Source organism: Uloborus diversus, chromosome 9 (assembly GCF_026930045.1).
Source record: "Uloborus diversus isolate 005 chromosome 9, Udiv.v.3.1, whole genome shotgun sequence".
Lineage (NCBI taxonomy): Eukaryota > Metazoa > Arthropoda > Arachnida > Araneae > Uloboridae > Uloborus > Uloborus diversus.
Genome location: NC_072739.1, coordinates 109,205,487 through 109,232,914, shown reverse-complemented (window position 1 = coordinate 109,232,914; position 27,428 = coordinate 109,205,487). Strand labels below are relative to the sequence as shown.

The 27,428-nt window shown below is 33.2% G+C and overlaps 1 protein-coding gene across 1 annotated transcript in view; it reads right to left on the bottom strand.

The window, feature by feature from the left end:
- The window catches only part of LOC129230435 (prolow-density lipoprotein receptor-related protein 1-like), a 37,386-nt gene extending 12,248 nt beyond the window's left edge, over positions 1-25,138 (bottom strand). Inside the window, exons 1-6 of the mRNA XM_054864833.1 lie at positions 25,093-25,138; positions 21,449-21,601; positions 17,364-17,498; positions 11,835-11,984; positions 10,198-10,353; positions 8,897-9,043 (exon numbers count right to left, since the gene is read on the bottom strand). Of these exons, the coding sequence (XP_054720808.1) occupies positions 8,897-9,043; positions 10,198-10,353; positions 11,835-11,984; positions 17,364-17,498; positions 21,449-21,601; positions 25,093-25,138 (787 nt within the window). The remainder of the gene's footprint in view (positions 1-8,896; positions 9,044-10,197; positions 10,354-11,834; positions 11,985-17,363; positions 17,499-21,448; positions 21,602-25,092) is intronic.
- Between the last annotated feature and the right edge of the window lie 2,290 nt (positions 25,139-27,428).

Here is a 27,428-nt window from a genome sequence, read left to right as displayed (position 1 = left end):
CATTTATTAATTAGTTCATTTGCATTCCATCATTTAACAATTCACACATTTTTTCATTATTTCACTGTTGTATTCATTTATATGTTTTTCTCAGAAATTAATTAATTTACTTATTCGTTTATTTTTTCAGTATCTATTCATTAATTCATTTATTCAATCATTTATTTGATCAAAAATATTTTTGACGGTTAAAAGAAAGTATTTTATTAGAAAAATATTTTATGTTTCACTTTGCCCCATGAAAAAATGAGTTAAAAATTTCCACTTGTTTTTGCAGTTACGAATTTATTGCGAAATATAAAAAATACTGTTTCCATGCAAGTTTTATCATAAAACACAATGTTCCATTTTTATATACTGTAATTTTCAAAACAAAGTTCCAATTTGTTCAGTCTGAAAAAGCTGAGTCATCTTAAATATTTCATTTCGTTCTTTATTTCCCTATAGTAAAACAGCAAATCGAATTAAATTTCCATAAAACTTATCAATTTAACATAATAAACTTCAAAATTATAAGCTTACGTTATTCAACAAAAGCATAGCTTTTGTCGGTCAAGTCCGAACGTGCTTGCGCCACGGAGGCTTCGCTCTAGATGAATTGCTGAACAAGTTGATGAAACTAAAGCTCTGACCATGTTTTTTAAAGGCAGTAATTGAAGCGCTTTTTTATAGAGTTTTTCCCCAGTTCATTTCTGCCGCCTACGCCTGATAAATAGCATAGCTTCAATAAATAATAATTTAAAAAAAAGTCAAAGATCACATGTGTGTGTTTTCTTAGGCAAAACAGTTTTGTTTATTACATTTTTTAAGTATTTCTTTTGAAATAAATTATAGAACTGTTACATATTGAAGAAATCGTCCAATTTCCTGTAGAATGACCCAGTGTTAGTTTTTTCTCTTAAACTAACATTAAAAATAATCAGTAAGAAAGCAAAGTGGATGCTTAAAAATATTTTGTACAATAGATTCGGATTATATTTACCTGAGTTGAGAGGTTTAAAATTCATTTCCGAAAGGGAATCCACACGTGAAAGGTATACGAGTTATTCCACGTCAACTGACCTAATTTTTCAAATCGTCCCCACTCGACCATCTCCGATTTGGGTGAAATTTTACAGAGGCGTAGAAATGCCTTTGAAATACGTTAGAATCAGAAAAGTATTTTGTTAAGGAAGCAAACTGATACACCAGACAGAACAAGACAATTTTCTTTTCTTTTCTTTTTTTTTTTATCATATTTCATTTACAAAGTATCTTTTAAAATGATTAATAAAAACTATTTCTGACTTATAACAGTTGTATAATCCCTATAAGTCGGTTGTCACGGCATTCATCAATTTTTATTTATAGTAGAACCAGATTTTCTCGCTAACGACAAATAGTTTTTCAGGCTAATTTTTCCAGCTTGTCTGAAAGAACACCATCGGAAAGAAAATTTATTTTCATAGGAAAAAATATGTTCTTTCGCATGGTACCAACGAAAAGAAGATGCAAGGTGACAAACTTGAGCTACGGGGCATTAAAAACAAGATATTCTGCATGTGAACTATTTTGATAGCCACTTTGGATGCCAATATCTTTTAGAAAATCAATATTTACGCTCTGCAACTATAACCCATTAAAAACATGCATATCGAAAATAGGATTACAAAGTTCGAGCATTTAAATCATTTTTATTAAGAATTTATGACATTCTAAAATCCAGAAAAAAGTTTCTCTACTGCGTTTTGTCAAGACTTTGCATGCGTGCTACACAAAAGTTAATGAACTCAAATTCACAAAAATACTAGAACGTATTGACAACTAAAAGTACTTTAAGCTCCTAAAGTTTTAGGCTTCCAGTGTTATAAAATGTTTCGTAATCTGAGATTGAACATGGCAATTCGTTACGACAGATACATTTCAAGCTCGTTTTTTTTATCCTTATTAGAAAGAACACCGTCGAAGAAAAAACTTATTTTAAAAGGAAAAAACGTGTTCTTTCTAATGGTGTAAACGGAAAGAAGATGCGAGGTGACAAACTTGAGCTATAGCGCTTTGAAAATACACTATTTTTCACTTGAACGGTTTTGATAGCCACTTTGAATCACAATATCTTTTAGAAAATAGATATTTAAGCTCTGTAACTTTAACCCATTAACACTTTTATAATGGAGTCACGCAGTACGAGCATTTGATTCATTTTTGTTCTGATTTTATGACAACTTAAAGTCCAGAAAAAAAAATTTCCCATCGTGCTTTTTCACAAGTTCACGCGTGTCCTACACAAAATCTAACTAGCTCAAACTCACAAAAATACTTGAATATACTAACGGTCAAACATACTTTAAGCGCCTAAAATTTCAGTCTTCCAGTGTAATAAAATTTCCTATAAACTTGGTGTAAACTTGGTAATTTGGCACAAAACGCTAATCCGCCCTCTTGGATCACATTTTTTGGAGATCCTAGATCCTCAGGATTTGGATCTAGGAAGCTGAAAATTTGCATATATTAGTTTCAAAGGCATCTATCTCTACGCCTCTATAAAATTTCATCCAAATCGGAGATAGTCGAGTGGGGACCCCTAGGTCACTTGACATGGAATGACTCATACTACTAAATCGGAAGCAAAAATGTAAAGGTATAAGAAAAAAGTTTAACAGATCGCATAGGTAAAATTCTTTCACTACATCAGCAGATTTTTAATTTTTAGCCCCAAAATAAGTTTAATGTATCTAAAAATGTTTAAAAAAAAACTTCAGCTCAATTTTTCTCACACGGACCGTGGAACCACTCTGTTGGTGTACAATATTTCAACAGATTTGAAAATCTAAAAGGGTATTTACTGGAAAGCAGTGATTTGAACAGCATTTTGTGACATGCTCTATCTCTGGAACCTGTGGTATTTCTTCGACAGTGCAAGAAATGCAACATTATAAAAATGGTTTTCTTTCAATAAATTTGAGAATTATTTCACGAAAATTTTTTTGTCTTCAAAAAGTAAATTCAAAGTGAATTCACGCTCTCTGAAAATAGCTTAAAAACAGCTCATTCAAATAAAATTTCAAAGTTGAAACTATAAGAGAACGCCGAGCACCCTATGTGACAATTAAGAACATTGCTATTTCAAAGTGCGCCAGAATTAAAGGAATATCATTAACTTAAATTTATGTTGCGATGTTAAATTGGACATTGCTCCATCGAACGTTTTGCATTCTTATACTAACACAAGAACATCGCCCATCAAGGTATAACGGGTGAAAATTGCTTCTACATTTGAACGAAGCCATTGCCTGTTTGGTGATATATTTTTACACAATGGACGCCGGTTAATTGAATCCGCGGTTAATTGAATGAACCGCTTTAATAAATCAAATTGTCAAAAACAGAACAAAATCCAGCTTTATTGAAATAGCCGCTTTGTTGAATCATCTGCTTTATGGGGTCAAAATTTTTTAGAACAAACGGTCATATACGCGGCGGCCATTGCAGTTGAAATTTTAACTAACTCCAGTGGATTAATTCTAAACTCTAGTAGATAGCGTTCATTGTTGACAACTTTTTCTTCCTTCATTCTCCTAAAGATTGTCTGAACTGTAAAACAGTTAAGTTACCGGCCCCAGTTCAGCCCTGTCAATGTAAAGCATTTCCTTGCACATAAAACTTTGCCAGAAGATATTATCAAATTGTCATGCCGTGGCGCGAGTTTCATTGTTGACGACGTCAGGAGCGCTATTTGATCAGTGAATTCGCTAGTCAAAGCTCGTACATTAACAGTAAATATGTGTTTAATCTGCAGTTAATTTTGATTTTTTTTTCTCTGCGATTAATTAGGAAAATGCTGATTAAAGCTTCTCTCAAAATTTATTTTTATCGATTTTTTAAAATTATTAATTTTAATTTTAATAAACGAACGCAAGTTTGGAGGATCGCTTCAGCTATTTTACCAAAAGTGCCGCAATGGGGGGTCACTGTGACCTCCCAAAAATTACTTATTCGACAAATTTTGTCTAACGATTCGGCAAAATCATCATCATTCGGCAAAATGTGGACTTTCAGTCGGCAAAATTTTGGATGGAGTTTTATTCGGCCAAATTTGGAGTTCTATTAGCCAAGAGTATCCTCATTCGGCAAAAATTGGAGTAACATTTTTAAAACTGAGAATTTCCACACTCCGAAAAATTTTAGTTCGGAGCGTCCCTGTACGGAACCCTTAGGTTCTGGGGAACGCAATTTAAAAAATGCTGTACAACGGAATCAAAGTTTTCATTGGACAAAAAAGCCCTTTGGGCAAACGATGGAACATAAAAAAAAAAGAACATGGTGGGATCGATTTAACTTCCGATGGTGCATGTAGTCTTGTTCAAGAATGACCTTAAGGCACTTAACCTCATTTTATAACACGCGATCTTCAACCAGAAAGCAAACCGTTCTTATTCAATATTCGGACTCGAGAAAGATGACCTTGTCTTCTAACAGCATAGTTTTCCCGCCAATTAATATTGTTATTGATGCGATCAATTAAAAGGAAGTTAAGCCACCCATAGAAGTTGGGTGTAACATCTCATAATACATCTATTATGGAAAGCGACGTGGCTAATTTGCAATTCCACGGGAATATGTACCGCAAGAGGATAAGTCTTTTGTTTTTGTCCAAGACAAATAGGTTTGACCTCATAGTCTGAAATACTGCTATCTTTTCCATCCTAATACCTCAATATTGCTTTGAATGGATTAAAAAAAGAGCTAATTAATTTGTTATTCTGAGCATACGAAAAGTTATTGTGAAAAAATTCTATGCAGATTCTCATACGATGAATGATTTGTCTCCATAAGATATTTATAAGTTCTCAGATAAAAATCTTCCGAGCCATTTTCATTCATGTCGTTAGTTAAACGAATTTACCGCATAAGGGCATAATTATAATTAATGAGGTAATGATAGGATTGTGTTTATGATAGCGTTTAACCAAAGTGCTTCCGAAAATTTATATTAATGACCGATGACAAAAGCTAAATGTTGTCATTCTTTGGGTTTATGTTTCTGGAAGCATTTCGCTTTTAAACGACTACGGAAGCCATTTTAATGTTACGGCACGTGTTTAATTCTAACTTGTTTTCTGTGAATTGATTGTACATTCTGAATATAAATGCAGTTTAAAAGAAAATAGTAATTCATGGAGCATTTTGCCCTATGATTGAATATTGACCCTACGTTCGAAGTACGAAAATAGATACTTGATTTAATGATTTATGTTTTTAGAATGCAATGTTCATTATTGTAGTTTCCGGTAGGTTATCTACATTTGACGATTAAAAATGTCTATTTCCGACAGTTTGTGTAGATAAGGCTTTAAATTTTATGACACGTTCTGAATCAATTAAAGATTTAGAATATTTTCGTTCAAAACTAAAAAATTAATGAAAGGAAATAGACCTTAAGCCGCTTTTATTAACATTTTTTTCGTGTGTGTAAAAAAGACCATACACTTTGCCGTGAAACTTTTTTTTAATTGATAGGCTTCTCAGACATTTTTATTAAAAAAAAAATTGAATAAACGTTAAAAAATAGAGTCAATTGCTTCTGGAACAAAATATCTGAACATGGAATTTTAGATATGATCGCCAGAATAGCCGAGTTTAAAGATTTTAGCCTTGAGAATTAGCAAATTTTTCAAGTTTTTGTCTCTTAGAAAGTATTGTAGCGAACGGTACAAGCGGAAATTAAATAGTGCTGTGTCATGCGCGTATATTCCAGCCAGGGTCATATTTAAAGGGTGGGTTTTTAGAATTCTAACCCAATCCGAAAATTTTCAAAGCTATGTATTTCAAAAAAAGGTTTTATTTTCTTTTTTTGCTGAAAAAATTACTGTTGATAATTTATCTTTTGTTTATTTATTTTTCAATTTCATTTGAAATATGAAACTTTTATTATGGAAGGATTGTACAAGCTCTCTCGGTGATTGTACTGCAGTATTTATTCTTATTATATTTACGGAAAGCATCATTTCTTACAAAACAATACAGCGTTTTCCTTCAGATTTTGAACACCTAACAAAAACATCAAATTTTTTAAATTTGAAAATGCCAAACTCGATATTTATCTATATCTAACATATTTTATACGTGTCAAATAATTGAATTTAAGAAGCGTTACTTCGAATGTGTATATATGAGTCAGAGATGGATACAAGGGATGGGTGATCACCCCCTCCTTGAGCCGAGATACAGGAACTTTCTTCAGGTATATTTTTGATCTTAATGTTCCAAAAACGCAATTTTACATAATCTTCGATGGTGTTAGAAGTTAGCTCATGTCCGGAATTCTACCGGAATTTAAGTCTTGAAAACGCAATCGTAGCACATCTGTTATTGCACTGGGGATAGAAACCAGAACTTTCTACAGGATTTTTTTCGAAATTGAAGTTTCAAAATCTCATTTTTAGACGATCTTAGATAATATTAGGGATAGGTTCAAAGGCTCACTCAGGATATTTTTTGAAAAAAAAAAAAAAACACACACACACACACACACACACACACAACTGTAGGACACCCATGATTATATAAGGGTAAGCGTTGGGGCTCAGGACACTTCTTTGAAAGTTTTAAGAAGTTGAAGTTCCAAAGAGTAAAGAGTAAAAAACAATCTCCCCCTCCTTGAACATTTTCTGGATCGCCGTTGATATGAGTTCACGTATCTCTTCTTTTGAGTTATCAAAATGACACCGAATATTTAACACCAGTGGAATTTATTTTCTTCATTGAATAGATAAGCCATCTTTTTTTGCATTTGCTTATGTTTATGCCCTTAAAACAACATCCCCTCCTTTAAATAACGTATTGTAACTAAAATCAATTGAATATACGAATAAAATCAAATTTTATTAATCACTAGCTGCGGGCCCGGCGTTGCACGGGCTGCTTAAAAAATGAAAGAGATATCCAATTGATGTTTTTGTATTACTCTAACATTAGTTTCTAAAGTGCTAAGGAGTAAATAAATACGCGTAATGCAAGGTTTGCAAAACACCAGTAGAGCATATTTTAAGCAAAAATCTCTTCAACTTTAATCATAGTTATCAATGATACAAGTTATGAGTATTTTCAATTATCACAAAAGATGAAAATATATGCATTATCAATTATAATCTGTGCTCACATTAAAATGAATTACATCTAATAGACTATATCTGAAATATTTATGTACAATTACAATCAGCTTTTTACATAAAATGACACACACTTGTTGGTTGATTACGTGAAACTAAAGCACCAAGACTAAATAAATACCAATCAGCATTAATTTAATACCAAGTCATCAGATTCCAAATTAGCTTTAGTTAAAATCTTTAAAAACAATTTTTTTTGTTCAACTCTGTTTCACTTAAAGAAATCCAAACAATCTTAATTTAACATGTTCTTTTAACGATACAAACTTTATTTCAAAAATAGAAACAGGAAGGAAAAATAGAGTTATTACAATTCGAAAACTCACCCATGTGACGGGAAAAGGTCAAAAAAAAAAAAAAAAAAAAACATAATTAGTCACACATCCTAAATGTACCAAAATATGAGGCCAGTGAATGATAAACTTACACTACAATCGGTAAACATAGCTAAAGAAACAACTTTCTTATGCTGAAAAGTGTTAAGAACGTTGAATGTAAAAATTAAAAAAAAGACAGACGATAAAATAAAGGCTATGTCCGAATAGTACAACCAATTTTAAACTAATTTAAAATGAAATTATAGATGGAAAGGTTGTTTTAAGATTTGGACAGCAGCTAAAAAATCGCTTTTAAAGGAATTATTAGAATTTTACTTGTTCACCCATATGCAAAATGGCAACAGGAAAGAAATAAAAATTCCTGAATAACGTTATGTTAACTAACGTTTTAATTAATATCTCCGCTAATTAAACTCGCACAATTACGAAATTGGTCCTATTGTTTTCTTTGGAAAATTTCGAATTGATCAGTATCTCGTTTGACTCTCGATTCACAGCGGTTCTCGAGAAGATCGATCTTCAGACAGACAGACAGACGGACGTGAACAGATTTTAATATTATAGTGGATACGGCTTTCACGAGAAATGTGTTTGAAAAAATCCTCCCCGAAAGAAAAGTCTATTTACGATTTTGATTCCAGCGATTGTCAGGCGAGTATAAAAGGGGTAATTCTGATACACGAACATGCAAGACCACATTGTTCAGGACGAAGGTCGAAAAAAGTAATGAATTTCCATGAGTTGACTCTCTCTTCTGCTCACCTGACCCTGCAACACCTGATTTCCCTTTGTTCCGATCTCTTTGTGACAAAAAAAGAAAAAAAAAAGACTTTTGCTGATTTTCAGTATGTTATCTCCAAATATTTTGCTCCAAAACCAATTAATTTCCACCAACCAAAGGTTGAAATTTTTTAAACTACATGGCGAAAAGTGGTCAAGTTACATCATTGAATAAAAAAAAATTAATATGTTTATTGTTTGAAAAAAAAGCTTGTCATTGCTTTCCTGTCCCTCCTTTAGGTAAATTAATTAAGTAAAGAAAATATAATGTGAATGAAATATAGTATGTTTATTTACTTATTACATTTCTTTCAAATGCAGTACTCATTTTATGTTTATTTACGAATTAAATTTTTTTCAAATGTATTTCTTATTTTATTTTTATTTACTTATTATGAAAGTTCTTGAACTTCGATCTCTCAGAAATCTAAACACAGTTTTCTAATCGAATTCTCTCTCTCTCCCTCTTTTTTTCCTTCGATTACATTTCCTAAATTTTTCTTGATGGTGGAAATGAAGTATGCAGTTACCGAAAGGGCTCATAACTAATGGAAAACCAGTTTTTCAAACAGTGTATTAAAGTTAAATTGCCAAGGCATTTTGATTTGAAAATATTTTTATACTTACGGGTATGAGAAGAGCTGCACTTAGGTGAATCTCTGATGCATTCGCATCGACCTTTTATACACTGCGAGTACGGATCCCTGGCTTGGCATTGACTCGAACTCAAGCAGGGTTTTCCGAGGGAAACTGGGCTAATTTTGCCGACGGAGACTGTTGGAAAGGCAACAGGAGCTGTTAAAAAATGAAATATCTTAGAACTCTAGCATCAAGAATTTTCTTCTAATTCCTTATCGATAGTATGGCTTTGATAACAAGACGCTTGATCATGAGATAGTTCATTTCTTCTAGGGTGAAAAGAGGATAGCACCAAGATACCATCTGTTTAGGTAAAAATGAAAAAAAAAAAAAAAATCATATAAGAAGCAATTGAAAGAGCATAGTGTAAAAATGTTTTTTGATGCATAAACCATTTGCCGTCGTCCCGTGTTATCGAAATATGAGGTATTAAAGTTGGGTGACATTTCAAAAAAACTTGCCAAATTTAGCCAGAAATGCATACTCTAACTGTCACTGTAGCTTCGTTAAGATTTAAAGATATCAATAACCTAATCACCGTTTCCAAAACCTTCCATTTCGCGTTAAATTTAGCTACTTTTCATAAATGTTCCCAGACTGTAATACTTTATAAAGGAGGAACGAGGGCAAATAATTTATGCTTCAAAAACATGTTCGGCTGTCGTCTTTCAATTGCTATCTATGCTGATTTTTCTGCAGAGGTATTTTTTTCTAATATTAAAAAGTAATTAAAGCATGAATTATAATTATCTTTAACTAATTTCATACTAAAATGTAGAAAAGCTTCAACGGGAAATTTATTGTTGATAGCGGTCATTGTTGAACAACGTTTTTATTGAAATTTGTATTAAGGCATTAACACCAATTGTAAAAGCAATACAAATATGGTTTCCACACACGGGGGGCAAACTTGTAGGAGTTGGACTTAATTTTTAAAAAAAATATATTACTTTTTCGTAAGGTTTCTTCAACAAGTAATCGCATAATCTTCTAGCTGATGAATCCTGATTTCAATAGAAAGTAAACTGATATTTTTGGTATACTGGTGGTAGAATCAGATAGAATCCTTACAGAATGGGGCGTGGCTTAAGATTGCGAGCTCCATGTTAGTCCAAGCAATACATCATTGAAAATAGATGGGCTGACATTTAAATATGGGAGTGTATCAAAAATTAACACATGGATATCTTTCATAAATTATATTCTCCATTTCACTCTGAATTAATAAATGGCAAGCTTAAAACCATGGGCAAAAATCATTTCCATAAATTTCCATAATGAAATCTTACTTTTCAGTTCTTCATCCATTTCGCAAGTAATTCCCCTGCCGGAAGTCTTGTAACCTGGCGCACATTGGCACTTGCGGTACTTGCCCTTTTTAACACACCGGGAGTTCGGAGTCGTCTGTTTGCAGTCGTTGTCAACCTGGCACGCACCCCCAAGATCTGGAAACAAATCCAGTGATATTCATCATCGGCAAAGAAAGAAAATGACAGCCAACAACATGCAATTAGATTAAATTAGTTTGCAGGAATGACAGAGGTCGTTCATCAATGCTTGAAAAATGATCACGGTAGTCTCCTTTGAGAGGCTCGGTCTTTTTAACGCAAGCGGATTACTGTCGGGAAGTGTAACATTCTCAGTTTTGGGTTTCGTTTATTAATACTTTTTGTTTGCTTAGTTTGTTTTACTTGAATGTAACAAATATATACATTTTTTAATTCAGTTATTTTGCTTTATTTTACTTTTGCTTGAATTTTATTGTATTTGCTTAATTTTTTTTTACTTGTAATTTCAATTTTTTTAAAAGTTCAGTTGTTTTGCTAACAAGTACTTTTGTTCGTATTTCGTTGTGTTTAAAAAGTTTTGCTTTACTTATTTAACAAAAATTTTGATTAAACATAAAGCAGTTATTTTGCTTTGGAGTACTTCTACTTGCATTTGCTTAGTTTTGTTTCACTTGTATTCACCTATTTTTTTTTTCGTATAAATATTCAGTTGCTTTTCTTAGTAGTTTGTTTACTTGTGTTTACTGAAATTCCTGGTTGTGTGAGTGCTATTCAGTCGTCGTCAGCCTGGGACGCACCCCCAAGGCTGGATTGGAAACAAATCCAGTGTTATTCATCTTCAGCAGAGAAAAAAAATGACAGTCAATAATATACAATTAAATTAAATTAGTTTGCAGGAATGACAGAGGTCGTTCATCAATGCTTGGAAAATGATCATGGTGGTCTCCATTTACTCATTTACTCAATTATATTTTTATTTATTTTTGTACAGTTTTGTTTTACTAGTATCTACCACAATTTCAATATATATATATATATATATATATATATATATATATATATTTGGAAATTCATCTATATTTTTAAAAGTACTTTTACTTTTGTTTGTTTGGTTTGACTTGTATTTACTGAAATTTTGGTTTTCTTCAAGTCATCAGTTTTGCTTCGTGTCACTTATATTCACCGGACCACCGGTTGAGAATCGCTTCTCTAGAGCACACGATTTGTTTTTGGAATTATTACCACACTAGAACAATACAAATCGAGTTAACAACTCCTCGAATTAACCCTCGAGTCGATGGAGTTAGGGTATCAGCACTTGTAGGCGATTTATTATACAGCTAAGACATGCATTCCCAAATTGAAAGAAAGGAACTCGTGAAAATGTATTCCTTTTTAATTTGTTTTCCAAATGGAACACCCAGTGGCGGATATACTGTATCGTGAATAAGGCTATTGCAAAGAGCCCCCATGGGGGATTATAGTTACAAAAACGCTCTTAATAAATGTTTTACATGATAGCCAAAAGAAACCCTAAAATGTACAGCAACGGGCAACCAAACTTGTAAACCCGCCACTGAGAATCCCCATGAATATTTTGATCACACATTGGGCATCATATAAAAGAATTTACTTACGTGGATAACACTGGCCGTCGGCCGTTTGGAAGAAGCCCAACGGGCATGCACATTTTCCATAGATTTTAGGGATGATGTATACACACTTGGCAAATTTAATTGCCATCTGGCACTGTCTATCATTTAAGCAATAGTCACCGATGGGTGCAGCTGAAAAGGAAAATATCCATGTTATTTGAAAAAGCATGATTATTCATTTATGCAAAAACAAAACTGACGACCAGCAACAAGCTTTGAGCCTAGCTAGGCTGTTCCTAGTCAATTTAGTGTTCCCGAGTGAAGATCAATGGCCTTCTTAAAGCTATCTACCCCCTTACTCATTACACCCTCTTTCGGTAAGCTGTTCCACGTTCCTGCAACTCTGCTGAAGTAGATATTTTGTAATTTCTAGATTAGCCTGATATTTGAATTGCTTAAAACAATGACTTTTTTTCTCGCTTTCCATGCAAATACTGAGCCCATTAACATCCTTCATTTTGATAAATTTAAACAACTGAATCATTTCCCATTTGACTCTTTTTTGCTCGAGACTTTACGTAGCCTTTTATGTCTGATATCATAATCTAAGTCTTACAATCTCTTTACTATCCTAGTAGACCTCTTTTGAACCCTTTTAATGAAGAAAATATAAGCAGCGATCTGCATGTTTACAGACATGAAAATTTGATACCAGAAAGTAGTTAAAATTTATAACTATCGATTATTTACTAAAACCTTTCATACTTATTAAGTTAAATCCATTTACTTAAACTAACTCGTGCAGTGAAAGTATATATCTTCCATCAATTAAAATTAAGGGGAAAAAGCTCTTTGAAGCAACTAAAGCAGTAACTAGAAACAACAAAATCTTGACCTACATAATTATATCTTAGTCTTTAAGGACCATAATGCAAGGGCGAGTCCAGAAAATTTTCAAGTGTCGGTTTTTATTACTTACCTACTACTGGTTTAAAATATTTATCACAAAGGTTTTTTACTTCGATTCCGAAAATTTTCCAGAGGAGATCCCTCAACCTCCCTTACCCTAACATCACTAAAACTCGTCAAAAATTTGCGTTTTTGAACTTCAAAATCGAAAAATTACCGGTGGAGTGTCCCTCAATAGAGGGGCGATTGTGTCCACCCTGCTATAATGTGTACCCTAATCCACCTTTCGGGATGACTTTGTGACAATTTTTATTGTAACTGCACCGTACATTAATATTTAATCTGTGCTTATGTGTAGTTACACAACAGAAAAGTGTAGCTTTCTCAATACATTTGAAAATGACACATTTTTACGCATATATATTTGCACTTTTTCCCCACAATTTAAATTTTTTTCTTTTAATTTTTATATATTCGAACAGAAAAAACCATTATGTATCATAACGTGAATTATCAAAGTTATAAAATGTTTTCTTATATTCATTTATATGTGTTGCAGGTGTGGTCGTACGATCACAGACCCGTTTTCAGTTGTAAAATTAACAACAAAAACTACTGGTAAAGTCAAAAGAGTGTTCCATTGGTGCTATAAAAATTGCCCTGAAATGTGCTACAAAGTGTTCTAAAAGACACAAAATGTGTCAGTGTTCCAAAATGTTCTCAAATACGTTCCCAAATGCGTTCAAAAATTAGCCGAACTAAGTCAGGGTTCTGAAAAGTGTTTTGAAAGTTGTTCCAAAAAAAAAAAAAAAAGCGCTTCTAAGTGCTCTAAAAAAATTGGCAAGTTCTCGTGTTCAAATAAATAAATAAATAAATAAAATGAAATAATAAAAATAAAATAAAACTTGTTCAAAGAGTGACTGAAGATTCACACATTGATGCAATTTGAGTTTTAGAAATACAATCCTTTTCCTCCATCTGATTAAAAAAAGGGAAAGAAACGAATAAAAAGAAGGTAGGAATTTTGCTTGATCGAAAGCTAGACAAATGGCTTACAACTAAAACGTGAGTTGATAACATCAAAATATAAAAACACACAGGCGTGCAACTAGTGCAAGTATACAAAAGAAAATCTGTAAACCAATGATCATATGTCAAGGGATCGAGTTAACACCCGAAACTTCTTTCAAAATGCATGTCCTGAGTGCGGCATATTTTGTCCGAAGTGACTGACTGTCACTAACTTTATCTGTCCGAGGAATTCGTGGAGAAGGGTTTAAAAAAGTCTCTTCGCGGTGTGAATATGAACAAAAAGATAAGTGGATGGCAGATTAGTTCTAGACATTGCGGTATTTTAACATGTCACTTTACAGTTCATGTCGCAATGATGAATGGAGAGGAGGAATTGTATTAAAACTGCAGTTACAATCGTCTGCCAAATCTATAGTGCATTTACTCTCTATTTGAGTCTAAGACATGAGGAGAAAATGGTTGATAATATTTCCTTTTATGATTTTGTAAACGGCAGTAGCATTTTTTCTTAATTGCTGGTGGATGAGATAACTAGATTGATGTTTCTGAAGCCAAGAAATGTCAAACTTGCTATCACATAAAGTTTTCTTGTAAAATGTAACTGATTAAGCACATTGTTCTTGCTTATTGGGTAAAGAATACAAGAATACTCAGTCTGACGTTTGGTCTTCTAACTGATCTAGATCCCTTTTCCCACCCAGAATTTTTTTATTTAATTTTGTGAACTAATATTTTAAACGAAAGATTAAATTTGTTGGAGTATTTTACTTACTTCACATTTTTCAGTACAATACTGTTATTGAAAATTGCCAAAACTGATATGTACTAAAGAAATTTTTTTTAACAATAACGATATTTGGGCTCATTTATTTAAAAAAAAATCATCTCTATGGGTCAAATGTAATGTATTTTAATTAAAACGTGTAGAGCAATAACTATTTGAAAGTGAAACTATTCCTTCTTAAATAATAATTTTACCGAGATAAGTTTCCAAGGTGTCAGTCAAACCATCTCTAATTTTTCAAGTGACCATTTCACCATTTGGCGATACCGATTTACGTTACCTTTTCCTTACTAACGGAGCTAAAGAAATTTTGTAATCGCGAAACATTTTTTGATGCTGTTATTTTTTCTAAAAAATGTATTGGGTATTGTTAGAGTTTTGTTTTAGTTAGTAAAAATTATTTAACAAATTTATTAAATTACAAAAAATCATTCAAAATTGTATAACTTGATTGGTGTACAGGAAAGTTATGTGGCGTCCACGTAAGATTTTTTTAATATATAGCGTAGCGAATAACGCTATAAAGTTCATTCACTAAAAATTAGAAAACTGTAATGAGGAACATCACTAAAAATGTAAAAGACAGAAAGGCAAAATATTACAGATGCTAATGGTGGTTGGGATTGACTCCCGGCCCCAATAAAATAATGTGTATTTTACTCTTCTAGTTCGGATGCTTTCAACTAAAATGTATTTTCTTCCACCGCGGTTCCGCCCTCAGTGATCATTTGTTCCAGTTCATTTGTTTACACGCCCTCAGTTTGTATATCGCTTACTCATTGGCTGCCATTCATTTCATCACTGAAAATTGCATTCCTGTAACGTTTCTAATCCACGCTCTACCTTTTCGCTTATAGTCATACTATTACCAAAGATATTTGTCGCAAGTTACGTACATAGAGGCTGACTTTCCAGTAACTGCATTCCAGGGCGGTGTGAAATGTAACAAATTTCTGTGAAATAAATGCAATAGGGGTCGTCTACAAATGATGTCAACGCTTTGACGAGGTCTGTGAAATTGTGACACTTTGTTACAAGGGGGATAGAAGAGACAGCAGGAAGTGACATCACATTCTGTATGACAATATGTTTATGAAACACAGCGTGACATGTGACGAGGGGAGAGGGTAAGGTGGAGTGTGAAGGGGGGTGGTCAAATTTGTTAACTAAAAGTGTGGCAACATTTATGGACAGTCAAATAGAAAATCGTCTCTGTTTATTTGACGCAGCAACAAGCTTTTCGGCAAGAATCACTGCAAAAATGGTGGATCGCCGCCATTGCGACAGCAAGGAAATAGATCTCTTGTAATGGACTATGCTAAGAGTATTGAGTATCAAATTAACAAGGAGGATTGACCTGTTCTAAATGGCATCGTAGGGCAATGAACAAATCACAGTTCTCTAGCTGAAAATGAAGTTTAATGATAGAACAAGAAATGCTAATGAGTAAACAAACAATAGAGCGTGTTACTTTAATTGTGAGGAACCAAAAATGCAGAAAGTTCTATGACTAACTTTTTGCCTCTGCCGCAAGGATGCGAATCCAGTATAACGCATTTCCATGTTGCGTGAAACCAGCCTAAGACTTACACAACAATAAATTTATGCTTTATTCTTCGTCGTTTAATGAATTAATTTTCATGACAAGAATCAATGTCCATGCCCAAAATGCTTTCTAGCGCCTTAAACTCCATCGATAGTGAATTTAAACTCGCTTCCCCTGGACATTCTGCCGTGGGCAGGTAAATGGTAGTATCTACAAAAAAGAGTTTTTAAGATAAATGAAGAAAAGTGTTTTTGATTTACAACAAACACTAGTAAAATGCTGGAACTTAAAATTATTATTATTATTATTTTGGAGGAAACCAAAAGAAAAAAAAAATTTGTACAATAAAGTTGGAGCAAAGCAGGTGGCGAAAAGCGAAACATTTGTAGACACCGTTCTTTACCTGTCCAGGACAGAATTATAAAAGGGCCATTCCATGTGATGGATAGGGACATTTTGAGTAGTTTTACCACAAGATTGTGTTTCATAAATACAAATAATACAAGTTAGTAATTTTATTTTTGATAGGAATAGTAAAGATTTGTTACAAGAACTATGTAGAAGATCAAAAGTTGGTCAATTTGAAGAAAATAATTGAACGATATGCAATGAGAGAAATGCCCGGGACGGAACGGGAACCATATGAGACTCGTTCTGTCACGGGCATTTTATTGCGTATTCATCAATTATTTTATTTAAAAATGATAAGCTTAATGTTCTACCGAATTCTTATTGCAAATCCTTACTCTTTCCATCAAAAGTAAAATTTCTAGCATGTTTTTTTTTGTATATATAAAATACTAGCGGTACCCGCACGGCTTTGCCCGTAGTAGAAAATTAAAAGGTCATTTGGTTCGCCTGTATATTTACTAATAATAGGTGATGAATTTCTCGCCAAAATGCTATATTAATTTGCTCGCCCATGTTATGGTAATTTACTCGTCCAGGTTATGGTAATTTACTCGTCCAGGTTATGGTAATTTACTCGTCCAGGTTATGGTAATTTACTCGTTCATGTTATGGTAATTCTCTCCGTGCAGAGGAATCGAATCCACCAATGGTGGTAGAAATAAAAATAACAGAAAAAGAACAAAATCGAATTTTCGAGAGATCGCTTCGAGATGCTCACTCTCATGCTACGAACTAATTTTGTGCCAAACTTCATGAAAATCGGCCAAACGGTCTAGGCGCTATGCGCGTCACAGAGATCCAGACAGAGAAACTTTCAGCTTCATTATTAGTAAAGATAAAGAAAATACACACGAAATGGAATGGCCTAAAAATAGACAAACATACTCACGTGGTAAGCATTTATCCTTCCTGAGAGGCATGAAGTCGTCCTTGCATTTGCAGACTTTTCCAGATGAACATTCGCTGTTTTTCACTTTAATCTGGCATTGCTGATCAACCGCGCAATTGTAACCCAAAAGGCTTGCTGCAAAATTCATAGACAATATTACTTCAAATGAAAGAAATGTTAAATTTTTTTACTATACTAAAATTTTCAAAATATAATAATATATAAAAGTACCATTTAAAAGAAGTTAGTGTCGAGTTTTTCAAACTAGGAATTTGTTAGAAGACTCCTCCGGGGAGTTCCAGAGGCTTCTTCAATTATTTTATTCGGTACTTACGCATTACCCCGTCAACACTTTTTTCAAAATAAAAAAATATTGCCAAATGCGTGATAGATTGCCAAAGATGGAGCCGCTTAACTTGTTCTACTCCAGTGGTTCCCTACCTGAGGAAGATCGGCCCCCTAAAGGGAAGATTTGTTTTCTCAAGGGGGCGTTGAGCATTTCAAAATTAAAATATCCTTATCCACATATACATAACTAGTGGCACCCGCACGGCTTCGCCCGTAATAGAAAAATTAAAGGTCTTTTGGTTCGCCTGTATATTTACAAATAATGTATGGTGAATTTTCTCGCCAATTGGCTTGTACCGACGTTACAGTTCCACGTTATGATAATTTCGTATCTCGCCAATTGGCTTGTGCCCATGTTACGGTTCCATGTTATGATAATTTCGTAATTTATGATAGTTTTTTCTTAAAATTGAAATAGAAAAGGAACCACATCGAATTTTCGAAAAATCGCTTCGAGGTGCACACCCCCATGCTACAAACTAACTTTGTGCCAAATTTCATAAAAATCGGCCGAACGGTCTAGGCGCTATGCGCGTCACAGACATCCTACAGACATCCAGACATCCTCCGGACAGAGAGACTTTCAGCTTTATTATTAGTAAAGATAAAGATTAAAAATTTAAACATGAATTGTCATGCCCGCAAAACTTTTACGGGCATTCTAAATTTAAGTTTCGACCATTTCTGATGCACATTCAGTCATTGATCTTTTTTTTTTAAATATTACACGGGAAATATTGAAGGAAGATAATAATTGTAATCGAATTAAATAAAATGATTTTATTAATTACTAGTGGTACCCGCACGGCTTCGCCCGTAATAGAAAAATTAAAGGTCTTTTGGTTCGCTTGTATATTTACAAATAATGTATGGTGAATTTTCTCGCCAATTGGCTTGTACCGACGTTACAGTTCCACGTTGTGATAATTTCGTATCTCGCCAATTGGCTTGTGCCCATGTTACGGTTCCACGTTATGATAATTTCGTAATTTATGATAGTTTTTTTTCTTAAAATTGGAATAGAAAAAGAACCACATCGAATTTTCGAAAAATCGCTTCGAGGTGCACACCCCCATGCTACATACTAACATTGTGCCAAATTTCATGAAAATCGGCCGAACGGTTTAGGCGCTATGCGCGTCACAGACATCCTACAGACATCCAGACATCCAGACATCCTCCGGACAGAGAGACTTTCTGCTTTATTATTAGTAAAGATAGCCAAAATCACTGATTGTGTAACGCTGACGTCACCAACAATGAAACTTGCGCCATAGCATGCGTGACGGCATTATTTCATTGTTTGTTATTTCATTATTTAACCACCGAAAATTCAGTGTTGCTTCGCTCAAATGTAGAAACAATTTTCGCTCCTCATACCATAAAGAGCGATTTTCAAGCATATATAGCCAAAATGGCTGATCGAGTAACGTTGACGTCACCAACAATGAAACTCGCGCCACGGCATGATAATTTGATAATATGTTTTGGTAATGTTTAACATGCAGGGAAAGGCTTTATTGTGACAAGGGGAATGAAGAAACGAAACAATGGTCAACAATGAACGCTACCTACTGGAGTTTAAAGTTAATCCACTTGAGTTGGCGATAAAATTTCAACTATTAAAATATTACCAAACAGGTAATTGCTTTGTTCAAATGTAGAAGCAATTTTCACCCGTCATACCTTGATGGGCGCTTTTCTAGTTAATACTAAAAAGCCAACGAATATCGAAATTGAAAACGCATTCGAAATCGATGCTCTAGTTTAAAGAAGGAACCACAAGTGAAAAAAGAAAGACTAAAATTCAGGAGCATCCTCCTCACACGCCGGTTAAACTTTAAGTATACGTATTTCATCACTCATTTCTAAGCTTTCGAAAATTCAAATTTTTATATTTGTTTTTTAACTTTCAAGTGTCAGTGCTTTCATTTCCTCCATTTCCAATTTAAAAACGAAAATAAGTTCATAAAAAATGTAGGGGAATGTGGGAGAAAGTGAAATAACGGCCCAAAGTGGAATGATGAAATATTCACTCTGCTTTTACTGCCACCTGTCTAGTAATATTTTAAATATGTAGTAACTACGTAGTTAACACGTTAAATACGTAGTCTATTTCAGTCAAGAAAATATTACCTCTGAAAATCAAGGAATATGATAATACAAGAAATTTTCAAAAATTGATACTCATATTGTAATATTTTGTTGTTAGTCGAATATTATTTTTTGTATCATTAAATGAAGTTCTTATTATAAACATTTGAAGCATTAATTGAGACCTACTAATATTCAGTGCAGTATTTATTTGTTTAATATTAAGTTTTTTTTGTATTGTAAATGCTTTTTACAATTAGGCAAGTCCATGTGGAGCAAAGTGGGTGGGACAAAGTGAAATAGTTCATTTCATTTACTTATTTCATCTTTTATCAAATCACTTATGTATTAATTTATGAATTAGTTCGTTTACATTTCTTCATTTAATAATTCCCTTATTAATTCATTCAATCACTTATTTTTTTTATTTATTCACTATTTTATTCGCTCATTTATTTATTTATTTATTTCGTTTATTCTTTCATTCCCTTTTAATTTATTCAATCATTCTTACATTTAGTCCTTTATTTGGTCAAAAATATCTAATGATCGAATAGAAAATATTTCACTAGAAAAATACTTTATTTTTTACTTTGCCCCCAAGGGGGAAAAATGAAACATTTTCATTTTTTTTTCGGAAGTAAACTTACTGCCAAAAATAAAAAATAATGTTTCAATGCAAGTTTTAGTGTAAAATATGTTGTTATTTCTATATATACCGTAATTTTCAGAACAAATTTGATTGAATGAATTAATAATTCCCTTATTAATTCATTCAATCACGTATTTTTTTATTTATTCACTATTATATTCGCTCATTTATTTATTTATTTTTTTCGTTTATTCTTTCATTCCCTTTTAATTTATTCAATCATTCTTACATTTAGTCCTTTATCTGGTCAAAAATATCTAATGATCGAATAGAAAATATTTCACTAGAAAAATACTTTATTTTTTACTTTGCCCCCATGGGGAAAAAAATGAAACATTTTCACTTTTTTTTTCGGAAGTAAACTTACTGCAAAAAATAAAAAATAATGTTTCAATGCAAGTTTTAGTGTAAAATATGTTGTTATTTCTATATATACCGTAATTTTCAGAACAAATTTCAATTTGTTCACTTGGAAACAAAAATTAAATTTGTTATTTGTTTTTTTTTTTTTTTTTTTTTTTTTTTTTTTTTTTTTTTTTTTTTGCATTTGTTTTTTTGTGTTTTTGTTATATTCCAAATGCAAATACTCAAGTGAAAATATTGCCTAATCTATCTATTTTATTTGCTTTGAAATTTGCATGATAAAAAGTGTGTTTAGTTTTAAGTGGAGTATTAGTTAGTAGATAAGTGGTTTTATGTTTTTGCGTTTTAGGGAAGATTGTTGCTTTGTTTTAAGGCTGGAATTTTAAAAAATAAATTGTACTTTTTAAATCTTGGCTAATTACAACGTTCTTTTTATATTCAACCTCTTGAAGAAATATATTTTACGATAGTGTATCTGAGAAATACGCGCGACTTTTCCTGTTTGTGTAGGGACCACGCCCACTAGAAGGTTAAAAAGAGATAAAATGTGGATCAAAGTTACCCTAAATTGCTGCAGTCTATAGGCTAGAGTAAGTAATGCAAATTTTAGGTAATTTTAGATATTTACCAGGAAGGCAGAAAGTGTCGTTTAGCTGGAAATGATAAGGTTGACATGTGCAAGTCCGCGAGTTCCAATCACAGTGACTGTGGTGCAAGTGATGCAGGCATTCAAAAGACGAGCGGCAAGGATCTCCTAGTTTTAGATCTGCAGGAAGCAAGTCTATAATTCAAAAGAAAAAGAATTCTCAGTTATCAACTTCAAAGTCATTTGTATACAAATTCCTTCAAATAATATTAGAGACGACCAGGGGTCTGTAACTTCTCTGTAGCTAAGAGTCATTTTTTCCAGATGCGGTAAAAGGTTTTTGAAGACCCAAATATTAGTATTATTAACCGAAACATTTATTACACTTAGTAACAGCACAAAGAAAATAAATAAACTTTTTAAAACCTGATTAAAATTAATCTAATAATAAAACATAAAACTAATTACAGCAGAGACGGATACAGACTACCATTTTAAGATGAAGGAGGGGGGAGGGGGTCGGTCATACTAACGAATATTGAGCTTTGAGTACGAGAAGTTTCTGGAACTGTTCGGGTGTTAAAAGAATGCACAAAATCAGCAAGGAATAAAGCTCCTTATAAGGCATATAATTTCATAAGCAATGAAAGAAAGTATTATTTCGAATATTTACTTAAAAAGTCATTAATGCATTAAAAAGATAATTAATTACCGAAATACATTTTATTCATAACTTATGGCACCCGCACGGCTTTGCCTGTAGTAGAATATTAAAAGGTCTTTTGGTTCGCCTGTGTATTTACAAATAATGTATGATGAATTTCTCGCCAATTGGCTAGTTCATGTTACGGGTTCACGTTATGATAATTTACAATTTACTCGTCCATCTTATGATAATTTTGCTCGAGAAAATGTTCTTAAAATTGGAATAGAAAAAGAACAAAATCGAATTTTCGAAAAATCGCTTCGAGGTGCACACTCCTATGCTACAAACTAATTCTGTGCCAAATTTCATGAAAATCGGCCGATCGGTCTAGGCGCTATGCGCGTCACAGAGATCCTGACAGACAGAGAGACTTTCAGCTTTATTATTAGTAAAGAAGTGTTTGAGTAAAATCCGTAATAATATACATATTTGCATGATATTCGACTTTCATTCATCTTAAATGCAATAATTTAATTGCAAAATATGCTTTAGAATGTGCATGGATGGATAATATCGTCGATGGTTTAGGCTTGGGGGGGGGGGGGGTCATGACTCTTCATGGCCCTTTCCTTGTATCCGTCCCTGAATTCCAGTGGGTTATATACAGAGCTTAATTTCTAATCAAAGAAGTACTGTCTGACCACGGATTGTATGGAAAACAGAAATCCGTTTTATAGCCGGAAATGGACAAATCTATTATTTTTATCGATGCCAGCTTTTGCAGAAGCAGATTCTCATTCAAATGAGCGGAATACGCGCATCAAATTTTTACTTTTCCCTCTCATTCAGATAGATTCGTCTCATCTGGATGTTTGAAAATTCCATACAATCCGTGGTTGGACAGTAAAGGAGCCCAATAGTTTTTGAAACTCATTTCTAAGCTTAAATAGTCTGAATTTCGTCTGACACGGAAAATTAAGATCAAATTGAAAATAGGTGCAGGAGCTCAGTTTTCGTGAGCTCCTACTAAAATTAATCCCAAATTACAAAGCTCTTTTAAAAAATTAACAAAGAAAGAGTCAAGTACTTTCCTCTTTTTACTTACTTTTAAACAATGGGTTCACGCTTTTAGCTTCCATTTGCTTGGCTACAAATAATACCTGAAAAAGAAATTGGTTTTCAGTTTTACTCGTCCATATATTTCTCCTTAGACCATTGCACAAAATGAGGAATTTAAATTGAAAATGAAGAGCAATAGAAAGATTATATTAGAAACTTTTTTGCACTTTAAAGTGAAAGACAAATACTTTTCCTTAAAACTACTTAGCTAAAAACAAATCTTAACGAGCTGATGTGTGCACCATATGACTTCCTTTTACTCCAATTTAATGTCATTTCCCCATTATTGGCATTTTTAATGTGATTTAATAGTTTACTCTCTAAATATCAGCAACAGTGGCCAAATTGAAACCAGATTTAAAAAAAAATCTCCAAGTTGGCGACAAAACTTGGCAACCAAAATACGGGCGATATATTGCCAAGTGTCAGCCAAATTATAACACCACTTGAGTTTACATCGAAATTAACAATGATTTCCCCCCAAAAAGGGGCAAAAGACCCTTTTAGAAACACCCGAATGCAACGAAAAAGGGAGGTGCCCAACTAGACTCCACTAGGAGTCTACGTACCAAATTTCAACTTTCTAGGACATACCGTTCTTGAGTCATGCGACATACATACGTACATACAGACGACACGAGAAAACTCGTTGTAATTAACTCGGGAATCGTCAAAATGGATATTTCGCGTATCTATATGTTCTTAGGTACTTATTTACTTGTGGTCGAGTCGAAAAAAAAAAAAAAACTCAACATTCATTCGGGGGTGAGTAAAATGGAAACTAAGGTCGATTTTTGAGCGAAAATTTTTTCGCGAATACAATACTTCCTTCTTTTTGTAAAAGGAAGTAAAAATGATAAATCTTTTTGATGTAACATTAAAAACATGTCAAAATTCTTTGTTTTTAAAAGTATGTTGTTACAGTTAAAACATTTATTGGTTTAGGGAATTAGTACAAAAATCTTTTCTGCAGTGCCTTGCAGTACCTTGGTCTTGATTAATTCAACTTCTCAAAACCCCATTATATAAAAGTATTCAAAAAAATATATATTTACACATTTGTGTCTGAATGAAATTGTATTTTGAACAGAAATTGCATATAGGTTAGTAAAATTTTGAAATACATACTATCATTTGCTTTATAATATTATTTATGCAGCGATGAGGGTCCTAAGATTAAAAAAAAAAGGATTTTAAAAATTCAGTACAAAGTTCAAATATATTTTGTATGTACACGAATTTTCTGCAAATTCAAACTTTTGTTAGATTTTATGAGAAGCAATGTGAACAATTGAACATTCAGTGGACAGGTGACACCAGGAGCGAACCGGCCCCTCGCCCCCTCCCCTAGTGACTCCCCTAGATTTATGCCGGGGGGGGGGAGGCGTACAACTTTCCATGGGTTCACATAATTATTTCAGTATCATTGAGGAATTCGCCAAAATGTAATTGGGAGCCATAAATTACCTTACGTTAAAAAACGTCCAATAAATTGAGGGGGAGGTGTTGTTGATTAGTTACCAGATATATAGTGAGAGAAACAGATTTTTAAATTTTCAATTTGACTAAACATTTCAATTTTGACTTTTTTGCTGAACATTCAACCCTTTTTCAAAAAATATCCAGAACTTTCGGAAACAAGCACCACCTTTTAAAGATCGCCATGGCTTAGTGCAGGCCCGAAACAACATAGTTTAGCAGGAGGGCTCATCGCCCCCTCCTAAGAGCATTGGTGCAACTCCTCAAATACTACGATGACCCCTCCCCCCAAAAAAGTAACTAAAACGCCATTTAATCCTTTCAATGGCGCAATTTGCGTCATGACCCCCTTCCATACTCATGGGAACATGTGGTATAAACAATAAGACTAGCTTTCATTCAACTGTACAGAGCGACCACACTGACGCTACTAAATAATTACTGCATCGGATTCCAAGTCGCATTACTTCTGTCTGAGAAACAGTCATCGCACACTCATTTACAATTAAAAAAAAAAAATGTATTGAATTTTCGACCAAAGTCAAGAATCAGAAGCTGCCTGCTTATCTGGCTCTTGGCTTTTGTCGGATGTCTTTTCATCCATAAGCTCATTTCTTTTGCATTGCAAAGGAATGCGTTCCTTGTAACGCCGAAATACGTGTCTTGCAGTAATCTGTAATTGATGCTACTTGGCGTTGTTGTTTCGTATTTTAATTTATTTATATATTTAATAATTTTTTAGTCAACATTGAGATTCTAATGCCGTAATAGCATGGAAAAATTGTAAACTATTTGCATGCGATAATTTATCAAATAATATTTAAACTTAAGGGATTCATGAGTCCCATGGCCGATAACGGGTTTTTTAATGCACAAGTTCTATGAACTAAAAAGTTTCTGATGGAAAATACTAGAATGTTTAAAGAGGTTGAAGGACCGCAGAAACCGTCGGAAAGACGATTGAAAAAGCTGGTTTTTTTTTTCTAAATGAAAAGCGAAGTGCAAAAATTAATTTAAAAGGCTCAACGTTTTCGACTATTGTTTAGTTTCACCTTACATATCGTTTACAGAACATTGATTAAATCTTTCTAAGAAGTCAACTTCATTTTCAAAAACAAAGTTTTTGAGCGATTCGTTTTACCGGAAACATTAAATTACCTGATTCTTTTTATTTTGATGATTTTAACATTTTAGCTTAATGAACTGACATGCTAGACCATTGAACTATCACAAACCTAAACAATCATGTTTATCCACGTAGAAAACCTTTTTGGCTTCTTCAACTTCGGGCACTTCTTTTCTTATAAACAGAGAATTTTGCGAGAAAATACTTTTTAATTTCCGTACAAGTTGTGTGATGGCTATAGGGTCGTTCACTTCAAACTCAAACTGAAGCCTCAGGAATCTTTAGTATAAGCAGGAAAAAACAACGTTCATCACAAAAATCAATTTAAATTCTTTTCAAATGAGAGAAGTAAAAAAAAAAAAAATAGTAATTTGAATTTTGACCTCTTGAATTCAAATTATATTTTTCGCAATCACGAGTGTGTGTGTGTATGTAGGCATGTGTGTGTATGTGTGTGGGGGGATATGTGTATTTGTGTGTAGGCAGGCATGTTTGTGTGCAGGTATGAGTGTGTGAGTAGTTGTGTGTATGAGTGCTTGAGTGCTTGTTTGTGGTGGGTAATGTGTATGTGTGTAGGCATATATGTTTGTGTCTGTGTGCAGGCATGAGTGTGTGGGTAGTTGTGTGTGTATATGTTTGAGTGTGTGTAGTTGTGTATGTATGCGCGTGTGTGTAGCATATGGATGCAATCTGGAGACGGCTTTCGCTATAGGAGCAGCATCGTGAGGAGTCGATCGACGGTGATGCTGCAGAGGGTGCTGGCGGGAAAATAAAATGATAGCACATCAAAACAGGTCAAGTGAGAACAATAAACAATCGTGATTGCTCAAAAAGTTTTTCTTCTAAACAAGGTGTGGGTGGCAGCTTTTGGCGTTACGGAGGACTCTCTATTTTCACCATGGAGCAGCAAAACAACTAATTTTGTTCTTTTTTTAGTGAGCAATCACGAATTGCTCATCCCCCTCACCTGAACAAAGTTGATGTTGCTCTCATTTTACAGATTTGCCATGACGACGATTGTTTTTAATATTTATTTAGAGAGACAAATTTGTATTGGCATAGTTACAAATCGTATGCTGTTTGATTTTATTCAGATTCTTTTCAGTGCTTAACTCAAACAAACTTTATATTTTTTTTAAAAAAAGGGTTTTCTGTGTAAAGTTACGTTTCTTTAAAGGAAAAAACACATATATAGATAAACTGAAACAGCAAAACTTCCAAAAATTTCAAAATTTCCAGACTACTAATTCCCATCATTTAATATTGATAAGAAATGAAAATACATAACGTTATACTCTGTAAATAATCTTTATCATAAGTGTACTGGTGGATATTGGTGATAAAATCTTAAACTTTACTGCCACGCCCTTATCACTATTTCTTTTTTTTTATGGATATGCTTCGTATTACCCAACAGAAAAAACCATCAGTCATAATATGACTTGTGCAAATTTCTTGACCCTTTCCATTCCGTAAAATCAAGAAACCCATCGAATAGGATTGTATCGCAATTCATGATTTCGAAAAGCATAATTTGAATTCAAGATTTCAAAATTCAAATGATTTTAAATTTTTATATTTTTTACTAAAAATTCTTTGAAAAGATACTTCAAAATCATTAAAAAAATATGGATGTATCTAGGAATATGATA